The sequence below is a fragment of the Canis lupus genome, chromosome 4, assembly GCF_011100685.1.
Source record: "Canis lupus familiaris isolate Mischka breed German Shepherd chromosome 4, alternate assembly UU_Cfam_GSD_1.0, whole genome shotgun sequence".
In the NCBI taxonomy this organism is placed as follows: Eukaryota; Metazoa; Chordata; class Mammalia; order Carnivora; family Canidae; genus Canis; species Canis lupus.
In genome coordinates, this window is record NC_049225.1 from 12,266,436 (window position 1) to 12,278,253 (window position 11,818).

The 11,818-nt window shown below is 43.3% G+C and overlaps 1 protein-coding gene across 7 annotated transcripts in view; it reads right to left on the minus strand.

Moving 5' to 3' along the window:
- Nucleotides 1-11,453, minus strand: part of FAM13C (family with sequence similarity 13 member C) — a 147,611-nt gene extending 136,158 nt beyond the window's left edge. For 3 of the 7 annotated variants that reach the window (XM_038533976.1, XM_038533974.1, XM_038533972.1), the window contains exons 1-2: nucleotides 10,578-10,835; nucleotides 4,233-4,289 (exon numbers count right to left, since the gene is read on the minus strand). In XM_038533976.1, coding sequence (XP_038389904.1) covers nucleotides 4,233-4,289; nucleotides 10,578-10,639 — 119 coding nt within the window. In that variant the 5' untranslated portion in view covers nucleotides 10,640-10,835. Of the gene's footprint in view, nucleotides 1-4,232; nucleotides 4,290-10,577; nucleotides 10,836-11,112 lie in introns of those variants that run through there. The other 4 variants (XM_038533977.1, XM_038533978.1, XM_038533971.1 and 1 more) reach the window with 4 other exon arrangements.
- Nucleotides 11,454-11,818: the final 365 nt, after the last annotated feature.

The following is an 11,818-nucleotide window of genomic DNA, read 5'->3' on the forward strand; positions in this document are numbered from 1 at the left end:
CAACCTGTTACTTGGATAAACTATAAAACAAGTACCATATCCTACCCAACCAAACCATCTGAACAACACCTTCAGTGCACACTCAAAGATCCTGTTGTCTGGGTTCCATTCAGTGTGGACTTGCTGGAGGTGACTACAAGGGCTGGTGTCACCTTCATGCATTTAGTGCCAGGATGGCGCTTTTAATTTTCACTAACAAAGCAAATTCATACAATATAATCCTATTGTTTCAATTTCCTCAAAAATAGTGACATAATACCTTTATTTTTTTTTATTTTTTTTTATTTATTTATGATAGTCATACAGAGAGAGAGAGGCAGAGATACAGGCAGAGGGAGAAGCAGGCTCCATGCACCGGGAGCCCGACGTAGGATTCGATCCCGGGTCTCCAGGATCGCGCCCTGGGCCAAAGGCAGGCGCCAAACCACTGCGCCACCCAGGGATCCCCATAACACCTTTATTTGAAGTCATTAGTCCCTCTTAAATCTAGATATATTTTTATTTCCAAATGGGGTATTCCCTTTATACAATTAATATCGTCATCCTTAATGCACCGGCAATTATTTGGTACTAGATTATGCAATTCTCCAGGGATAGACACTTCCCCGTAGTGGTTTTTTCCCTCCTGCTCCCTGATCAGAGCACCCATAAAAGAGATTTGGGCAAGGTTAGATAGGAAGCAATTTCTTGTAGCTCAAGGACACACAAAGCCAAGAGACAAGACCAGCAGAGAAAGGATTTCTATGCCCACTGTTCAAGATGCCTTTTCACAAATAAAACAGATTAAATTCACTAAACGACACCAGGAATGAAGTCCAGTTAGCCTCTGGGGAAAGATCAAATCAAACATCAAGATAGGAGTTCTGGAGCATGACCAGCATGCAATTGGGCAAGGTATGCAAATAAAATTATTTAAAACAGTTAATTTTAAGCCTCAGCAAGAGAAACAAAAGCAAAAATGAACTATTGGGACTTCATCAAGATAAGAAGCTTTTGCACAGCAAAGGATACAGTCAACAAAACTAAAAGACAACCTACAGAATGGGAGAAGATATTTGCAAATGACGTATCAGGTAAAGGGCTACTATCCAAGATCTATAAAGAACTTATTGAACTCAACAGCAAGGAATAAACAATCCAATAATGAAATGGGCAAAAGACATGAAGAGAAATCTCACAGAGGAAGACATAGACGTGGCCAACAAGCACATGAGAAAATGCTCTGCATCACTTGCCATCAGGGAAATACAAATCAAAACCACAATGAGATACCACCTCACACCAGTGAGAATGGGGAAAATTAACAAGGCAGGAAACCACAAATGTTGGAGAGGATGTGGAGAAAGGGGAACCCTCCTGCACTGTTGGTGGGAATGTGAACTGGTGCAGCCACTCTGGAAAACTGTGTGGAGGTTCCTCAGAGAGTTAAAAATAGACCTGCCCTACGACCCAGCAATTGCACTGTTGGGGATTTACCCCAAAGATTCAGATGCAATGAAACGCCAGGACACCTGCACCCCGATGTCTATAGCAGCAATGGCCACAATAGCCAAACTGTGGAAGGAACCTCGGTGTCCATCTCGAAAGATGAATGGATAAAGAAGATGTGGTCTATGTATACAATGGAATATTACTCAGCCATTAGAAACGACAAATACCCACCATTTGCTTTGACGTGGATGGAACTGGAGGGTATTATGCGGAGTGAAATAAGTCAATCAGAGAAGGACAAACAGTGTATGTTCTCATTCCTTTGGGGAATATAAATAATAGTGAAAGGGAATATAAGGGAAGGGAGAAGAAATGTGTGGGAAATATCAGAAAGGGAGACAGAACCTAAAGACTCCTAACTCTGGGAAACCAACTAGGGGTGGTGGAAGGGGAGGTGGGCGGGGGGTGGGAGTGACTGGGTGACGGGCACTGAGGGGGGCACTTGATGGGATGAGCACTGGGTGTTATTCTATACGTTGGCAAATTGAACACCAATAAAAAATAAATTTATAAAAAAAAAATTTTAAGCCTCAGGACAAACTTCATAACGCCTGGTAAAGGAGAACCCAAAAAGTGAAATAATTCTTCAATATTAGTAACTGAAAAAAATGAATAAATAGAAAGTCAGTGCCAGTGACACTGGTTAATATTTTCCCTTACGATCAATTACAATTTATTTTATTTATTTACTTATTTTGAGAGAGAGAGAGAGAGAGGCAGAAGGAGCAGAGAGAGAGAGGAAAAGGAAGGGAAAAGAATCCTAAGCAGACTGTACTCTGACCCTGAAGCCCAATTGAAGGATTCATTCATCTCACCACCCTAAGATCTCAACCCTGAGATCACGACCTGAGCTGAAACCAAGAGTCCAATGGACAGTCAACCAACTGAGCCATCCAGGTGCCCCAAGATCAATTACAATTTTAAAAAGTCTAAATCACTAATGGATTTGGAAACCAGTATCAAACCATGAGTTGGAACTGTACTAGTTCATGTGAAATGCATTTCTCTCACTGGAAACAAAGAATGTTCATCCACACACCCTATGCTCCTGGGTGAGAAACAAAAGGGAGAACAGCTACTTTTACAGTAAACCTAAATGTTCCTCATTCAAGGAGAATCCTAGAACACTCAAGGATAAGAGGGGAAAAGTCATTTTTCAAATCCAAAAGGACTCTTTTGATAGACTCATTCCTAAAACAATTCCAGGACTTCATTTATTATATATTTTCAAGGTGCCCAAATTTTATAATTCATTCACCTCCTTGACTTGAAAGGCAAGGAAGGTAGGTGAGGGGAGCAAAAAACCTTCTCTCTCATTACACAAATACCTAAATAAAAATAGTCATCTTTAGAAATATATTTCCAACCTGTTACTGGTTTCTCAGAATCTCCAAAGCAAGACAGTACAAGTTATGTGATTTATGCCACTATTTATTGGAATCAATCATAACTGAGAATGATTCTAAAAGATCTTCCCACAACTAATATGTGTAGTTGTGTAGCCTGGGCCACGGCACGCCACCTCTCTGACCTACATCCCTAAGATGGATATCTCTCTACCTTGCAGAGATAATACAGTCCCTGTGAAATGCCTACCATAGAAAGCTGGCTTAAGGCCACAGCTCAATAAATGGAAGCTATTGTTACTCTCATGGGGCTTTAGCCAAGTAGTTATTTGCAAAGAAAAGACTGAAGGTTCTTTTCAGTTTCCCCAATACCTCCAGGATAAATTCCAAACTCCTTAGAAAGGTACACAAACCCTTTGAAATCAGGTCTGTTTATCTCTGGAGCTTTATTATCACTTCTGGCCTCCTCACTCCAAAAGCTCTCAAGCTTCCTGCTCTCCTGAACTGCTTGCTCTTCCTACAACTCTATTTTCTCTACCCTCTGTTGGCTTTCCAATAAGTGGCTCTCTCTGTTTGGTAGCATCATCTTTTTCTTAGCTTCATACCCCACCTCCATAAGTACACACAATAAGTCATGTACTACTGTAATTTTCTTTAGAAATCCATCCCAGAAACCTCTGTGGGCTATTTGGTTCCTTCTAAATGAATCCTCTGTCTACCTCTAGTAAAATGGTACTTAATGCACTATAGCATCATCATCTCCATTGACTGGTTTCTGGCACACAAAATAGGCCTTCAACAGTTGTTTGCTATCCAACAAATGGACTTGAGAGTCAGAGAGACCTGAGCCCAAATTCTTCCTCATAGTAGCTATGTTAGCTTGGATGCGCTATAATCCTTCTGAGCCTCAGTTTCCCCACCTCCAGGATGAGGAGGAAAACATCAGCTTCTTTTCACTTGTTTAGATTAAGCAATAAAATGGATGTGAAAATGTTCTGAGCAAAGCAAATGTGGAAGAAATGGTTAACTATGAAGGTTTTGCTATATCATAAACCCCTTGATGACCAAGACCATACTCCAAATACTCAATGACATGTTTGGTAAATAAATCTATAACCTCTTCCATAGGGTCTCTGACAGGAACATTGAGATGGGATAATCAATATTGAATTCAGCAGGCATTTTCTGAGTGTTCCCCACAGAAAAGGTACTGCCCGGGATATAAGGGGAATACCCAAAAGGGGACAAGACAAAAAACTTCCTTAAGAACTGATAGTTTATACAAGAATTTATACGCAAGAACAAGTGATTACAATTCAGAGAAATGTCTAAAGACCCCAGACCCACACAGTTTCTGTCCTTTATAATTAAGAGCCAAGCAATAGTGGGTCACACCTGATACTGGAGCAATCAGTCTGGTCTTCATGTAGGGAGACTGTGTCTTCGTCACACCTGGAAAGAAGGAACAAAACCACATCAGATCCAACTGTCTGCAGTAGCAGAAACAGCCAGAGTCTAGAATTAGAAAGCACGGTAAACTACAAAATAGAACAACCCTCACCACTCTCACTCAAACTAGCTCCAACTCCCGGCATGTCTACCAGAGAATGAGACCAATGTTATTGTGTCATGTGATTTTAAAAGTCCAGAACCAGAGGTAACACGCCTTTTTTATCCACTGCTCTGCATCACCTAAACTAACAAGATCTTGGTGAGGACCCAACTGTTCAAGCCACTTGAGGGGGACATCTAACACCAAGATTGGTGGATTCTTTTTGGCTCAAAAGAGCCTTCGCTACACACCTCTTAAAATTTCCTCCTCCTCAGGCAGTCCCAAACCACACCAGCTCCCGTTTGGCTTCCTCCATTGACCTCCAGACCTTCTCAATTCCCTTCCTCATCACAAAACTTCTGGAATGACCTAATCAAAAATTCGTGGCTCTTCTATGTTGAAAAATCTCCAATGTGCCACACCTCCTGGGGGGGTGGGGGGGAGTGGGAATCTAGAGTAGGAACATTCTGTCACTCGAGTGTAGGAGGGAGCCTTTGTTCCTGTTCTCAGTCATTCCCACCCTACTCCAGCTTGGAATGCTTTTTCCACCTTCAACTCCTACTCATCCTTCACTGCCCAAGTGAAATCTCACAAGTTCCATGAACCTTTCCCAGCCAAGTTCACCCATAGGCTACATACCTACTTCAACCTTATACGTACATGTTTACTCTTTATTCTCAAGTTTTGGTAACCAACCATATCTTGCCTCACACTTCTATGCAATTCGTTGACATCTGACTGACTCTGACATCTTTTAATTAGTTGCTAATTCCATGAAAAGAAGTTATCTTTTCTAGATATACTGCCACAGTACCCACAGTGCTACCCCAGAGTGGGTATTCAATAAATGCTTGAATGGTCTATCGTTAACTCTGGCCCCTGAGCAAGACTGGAAATAATTTAACAAGCATTCTTGAACATTTACTGCCTTTTAGGTACTCATTAGGTATTAGAGCTGTGCATTTTAAACTCTTTGGGATTCAGGACCAGTTTTTCTTTTTTTTTTTTTTTTAAGATTTTATTTATTTACTCATGAGAGACACAGAGTGAGAGAGAAAGAGACAGTCAGAGAGACAGGCAGAGGGAGAAGCAGGCTCCATGCAGGGAGCCTGATGTGGGACTCGATCCCGGGTCTCCATGATCACACCCTGGGCTGAAGGCAGGCGCTAAACCACTGAGCCACCCAGGCTGCTCTTGACCAGTTTTTCTATTTCCAATCCACTATGGTAGTTTGGTAAAAGTGTTACAGAAATGCCGAATTCCCATAAAAGTTATTAAATGCTTACTTCCTATTTCTGTACCCTTCCTTGTCTCAGATGAGTTACAAACAATTTGGGGGCCCATACTTTCAGTGGTACTACTCCTGAAGGACACAATGTTGAGAAAAACCTGGACCCTGCTCTGAGAGAGTCACAAGGTAATAAGTAGATAAAAATAAAAGAATACCTACATATATAAATATAACCATAATATAATAATATTCATACTATATGAAATCATTCACAATTTTTAAATATTCCTTACTTACAATGTTACATAACTTATCCACAGAACAAATTGACAAAAGCTCTAGTACTCTTCCCTGTTACTACCCCTTTTAAATGATGTACTTTAATGAATTAAACAAAGGTCATCTAGATCCTAACTCTCTCTGCCTGCTGAAATACCTTGTTTCTGATGGTAGTTAAAAAAAAAAAAATCAGTTGACATAATACTCCTTTTAATCAAATAATTAAATGTTCTTGCTTTCTCATGTTTTTGACTGTCAGTAAACAATTCCCTCCATCTCATGAAAATAACAATTGAATTCATAAGTATTGCCTTGTTCTCCTCCATTAGAGGCATTCACTTTAATAGATCATCTAAACTTTGTAATGTGAATGAAAATGTTTCCCAATAAAAGTAACCTCACTAAGTAGAAAAATCAGTGAAGAACAGAAATCTAGAGCTTTTGCTTCTAAAGAACTAGGGTTCAAACAGAGGATCAACCCTAGAGCTCAACAATACCTATTGTTTGGGAATTTGGCAAGAACTTATTTTTCTCCCCCTCACTTGATTTATTAACCTTTCTTTTCAAAGTACAATTAGGTAAAAATGGAAACTCGGCACCAGAACATACAAAATTGCGCATGCTTTCTTAAGTACAAGGCCAGACCCTAACTAGCTGATCCAATTTCAAGGCCTATTGAATGATTTCAGTCATTGCTCAAAGAAACAATTCCTAGGTCACAGATATAGCCATGAAATAGATCTGTCTACAGGCTGACCTGGGACACATACCAGTTCTTTTAGTTCAGTTGGGTTTTACACTTGTTTTGATAAATACCATTAAGTTTTACTGAATTAACATCTCCTTTATGACTCTTCTACTGATTCCTTGCATAGGAGCCTCTGTACAATGTTGGCCCAGCTGTAAAACTGGATTCCACAGTGGCAACCTATATCCAAATATCCCCACTCCTGAAGAAAATCAGCTCAGACCGAGTGCCCAAATGGTCTTGGCATCCTCTTCCTCTAATATAGGCCCAGTATAGGAATTTAAAGACCTATTTCTTTAATGATCTCCTTGAATACTCAAAACTGGGCATCTTTTAGTGCAATGTTTTTCCAAATGTAAATTGTGACCTATTAGTAGGTCTTCAAATTACATAGTGGCATCATTTTGTTATTGTTGTCAGAGAAACAGAATGGAAAATATCAGTATAATAAGAGTTAAGTGTTATTTCACAGAACTTATTTAAATAAATCATGTATATATGTGTGCATTGGATTGTGATATAAAATGTTTTTCTTACTATTGTTCATAGTAATAAAAATGTGAAAAGCACTTCTATTAAATGACTTCCTTTGAAGTGTTCATCAACTAGGTTCTAAGTCCCAGAGTTCTTGATCTGTGGTTACCCAGACAATGTATGGAAAATTTGTCCTTGCAATCACTTCTTTGTGAAATGCTCAGGGTTGTTACCTGAGTAGCACAACCACAAATCAGAAAAATTTCTGTGGTACTTCCCAGCGCACCATCTCTTTCATAGCAACTCAACTAAGCCTGCCAATGAAATGAAGTAGGGGCCACCTTCACACAAGAGGTGAAGGGATTGCCCTGAGTCAAAGGCAGAGACTTGTTTCTTAGAATAATGGTGGTGAAAGAAGTGTCCATGAGAGGTTCTCTTTTTTGACGTGGCATAAGTTAGAAGAGAGGCCTCAGATTGGTTATTAGATAAGGTGTAGTTGTGCCCAGAAAGGGGACTTCTATTTACCCACTAGTGACACTCTTTGAGAAATCTCATAGGATTGCAGGCTGCAATCCTATGAGATTTCTCAAAGAGTGTCTCTGGAACCACCTGCATTAGCATTACCTGGGAGCCCGCATGGGCCCCACATGTACCTCAGCCTCACTAGATAAGCTGGATCCCTGGAGGTGACGCCCAGGAATGTGAATTTTTAAACAGGATTGCCTCCCAAAACACACACAAAAATAACTACTATGCTTCTAAAAAAGTTTAACACTGACCTAAAGCTTCACAAAACGCAGACCAGCACTGACATGACTCCAGCACAATCACCCATTCTAGGTTCTAGGATATCCTAGGTTCTAGGATAAAGCTCTAAAAACTTGATCTTTCACAAGCCCCAATTTACTTCTCCAGTTCATATTGATGATCGATTTGTTTTGAGAAACACTGCTTTGGATGATAACTAATTCATTGCAAAATTCACTGCTGGCCAGGCTTCGTTTCAAATACCAGTGTAGCCAGGGCAACATAGGAAGTGACCATGGAAAAATAGATGAAAGGGCCCTGCAGATACAGAAGGGAAGGCCAAGGCCATTCTGATCTTGGAAGAATTTGGGTAGAAAAAGAAACGGAATTGGTCCAGAGCTGCACAGACAATGCCAGGCCAGCGAAAAAGTGAGGAGAGAATAAACTCTATCCTCGAGTTTCTCCCAATTCCCCTTCCCTTTGACTCTGACAGGGCCCAAACTAGCCAAGCCAAATCCTACCAGGCTAGACTGCCTGATAACATAACTTATATTAAAGTATTAATAGCAACTTGAGTTCACCTCCCAGGGTCCTAGACTTTTAAATTTCCATTTTAATAAGGGTCACCACAAGAGGCTTTAATCCAAAAGAAATTCTCTCCAGGTATAAGTTCAGACACTGAGGAAAATAAATGAATGTGGCTAAGAGGAAATGGGAAGGGATGGGGAAAAAAGGAGAGGAAGTTTCCATGCAAAAGCCTCCTCTGTGTACATTAGGACCACACCCAAATATTCACTGAGCACCTGCTACATCTGTGTCTCAGCACAGTGATCCTGGTCCTGTTGGCTTCGGGGTAATGACCAAAGAACCAAGGAAAATGCTTCATATTACTGAGAGGAGGAAAAAGTGTTATATTAGGCAATGACAAGTTTTTAAATGACCCTACTCTGTGTTATGTTATGTTACACCTGTGAAGTTTTTGGTATGTTTTAAATATCCTCCTTAGATTTTTAGATTAGCCAGATGGCATTCCAGTTGTCACTCAGTACCTTTTAAAATAAATCACTGTCACTTCTCTGAAAACAACAACAGGATCTTATGTAATCAGAACTCCCCAAGGAGAGTCCAAAGATAAGGTACCAGACTTGCCCCATAATTAAGTGTAAAATCTTAAAAAAAAAAAAAAAATTGTCCATGTGAAATCTGGAACTGACTATCTCCATTTTGAAGCTGTTATGCCTGAGGCTAACTCTGGGGATTTAGCCACACAGGGCTCCCAAGAGTCAGGCACAGAAAGCGCTTGGTGTTTATCAGCACAGTAAAGGTAGGACAGCAGCCCCTGTGCACCTGAACCAGGAAATCACAGTTGGCACACGTCCCTTCCTCTCTCTCAGGCGTTTAGAAAACCAAAGTTGCAGCAATCTCCTTAACAGATGTGGAGATGTGGATCCCAGTGAGTATTTTATCTGGCATATATTCTTTACGGGATCTTCCGAAGTCAATCACAGGTTGTAGTTCTTTAAGGAACTCCACGTAAGTGAGCCCAAAGCTTGACACTAAGAAAGCAGCATATCCAAACACAGAAACAAAAGGATGTGGGAAACAAATGGGCCTGGGAAGCCCTGGAGTCTTACCCCTCCATTACCAACTCATTGTGGCAGTGGGAAGACTTCAGGCTCACATATCTCTTCCCACCTTTATCTGCCTTTTAGGAAACTTTAGCAAACAGTTCCCAAGTTACTGTGCTTTCCACAACAACCTTGCAGCATTTTTAAAACATGGTTGAGTATACAACCTTTTTTGCCTGAAAAGCTGTTGAGTGATTTCTACCAAAAGGTCCCAGAAGTAAACATCATGAATTAGTCTCTCTCTAGACTAATGAAGTATAGATATTTCATAGACATGTATATATGTAAATTGTACATAAATTACATATAATATTAGTATAATATACTACCTATTGTTTTTTAACACCTATGTATTAGAAAAACATTAAGGAAGGGAGAACAAGAATTAAAATTGTGAGCTATAACTATCTAATAAAACATACTCTGACTTCTAGCCTTGAGTAAAACATCATTATCCTCCTTCACTCCATGTTCAAATGCTGTTAGTTGCCCCAATCAGCAGCTGTAACCAGAGGACAGGATGATTCATTTCTCCTATAGCCAGATCTGTGAGGTCAGAAGACAAAAATGACAAAGGGCACCCAAGAAAAGTTCACTGTGTCTCAAAAATCTGCAGACAAGAGAGGGTGAGAATAAGTTTAGCCTGTTTATCACACACTGGAATTCAACTCAAGTCAGTTCACATCTATCTCCTATTTGTTGTCAACGTATACAGCCTGCTCCGTGAAAACTGACACCAATGTTGGCAAAATACAACAAAGCTTCCTTTCTGACATGTCAAATGGATTTAATAAAAAAAAAAAGAAAAAGAAAACCTGAGCTCCAAGAACACGTAGCTTAGAGAACTGCAGACAATTAGCTTGCTGTAACATCTCTCCCATAGCTGCTAAAAGGCTGATTTCAACCTGTAAGGCTTTCTGGGCCCCGTCAGCCGGCACCTCCCGCGGGCTTCAGGGCCCCGGATTACGGGAGACAATGCATGGAGAGCGCAGAGCGGCTGCGGGCGCTGGAGGATGCCTTCACGATAGTTGCTTCCAGGGAAAGGCACGCGAGTGTTATTTTAACGGCGAGGGTCACTTACTCTGTCACAGCGGTGTTGCTGAAGGAATTATCCTGAAGGCTGAAACAGAAGCAAGAGAACATCAGCCAGGTCCGGCCGGGGCGCCGTCTCCCTGCCAGCTCTCCGGGAGTCAGAGCTCGCACGCAAACATGGCATGGCACGGCGAGTCTCCGGGCTCGGCCGGCGCGCTCGCGCTCCCTCGGGCCGCCGTCTGCACATGCTCGCTACGGCACCCCCAGCCGGGCCCGGCCGCACGCGCCGACCACAAAGCCCGGCAGCCCCGAGGCTGCGGGGACGCAGCTGGGCGGGGCGCGGCGGGGCGCGGCGGGGCGCGGCGGCCGGGATCCCCGCGGGGGGCGCCCGGGGGCTCCCGCGGCCCCGGCCTCGCCAGCCCCGCGCCGCGCCGCGCTCCGGCCCGGCCCGCGGTGCCCGCCCCCCGCCCCCCCCCCCCCCCCGGGCTGGCGGCGGGGAAGCCCGGCCGTCTGTGCCTAGGTGCCGAGACCGTGGGGCACCCGCTTTCTTCCCGACGTCTCCTGCCAATTTTAGAGCTACCTACCCCCTCTAGGGCTGGAGGCTGGCAGACATTCATCCGTCGGGAGGGAACGAGGACGGGGAGGAGGACAGAGCTGCTGTTTTCGCTCTGTGTGCGTGTGTGTGCGTGTGTGCGTGCGTGTGTGTCTTGCTTTTTATTGCCCTAGAAAAAGAGGGACCTTCCAGGAGGGCTCAGTGCACCGCACCCGCTCTGCCGGCCCCGCCGTTTCAGTCCCGGAGGGGAGCGCCCGGCCCGGCGCACAGGGCTGTGAATGAGCCCACGCGGGGCGAGGGGAGCATTTATTCCCGGCAGTTCTGGCTACTGGGGGGCCGCGGGGTGGGGGGGGTGCTACGCCCTGAGTAGCCCGGCCGAGCTGCGCTCCCAGCGCTCCCGCAAAGGGGAGAGCTGGAATCCACAAATGCCCTCCCCTTTAGAGAAAGGCGGATGCTGGGGGAGGGGAAGGCTGCGGGCCCCACTCGCTCGCTCCCCTGGGGATGTTCGTCCTGCCCCCCTTCCATTGTTCCTTTCTCCTGCCGGCTTGACCTTGATAAGAAATGAACAGTCATCAGTGAAAGATGCTGATTTTGATTCTTGAATTTAAGTTGATTCCTCAGCCCCCCTTTTTTAATCTCTCGGCTCCCAGAAGCGGCCAACATGGTGTGTTTTAGTCCAAACCGTATCAGGCGGGGACTTCATTTATAACAACAAACCTTCAAATGTTTACTTTTGG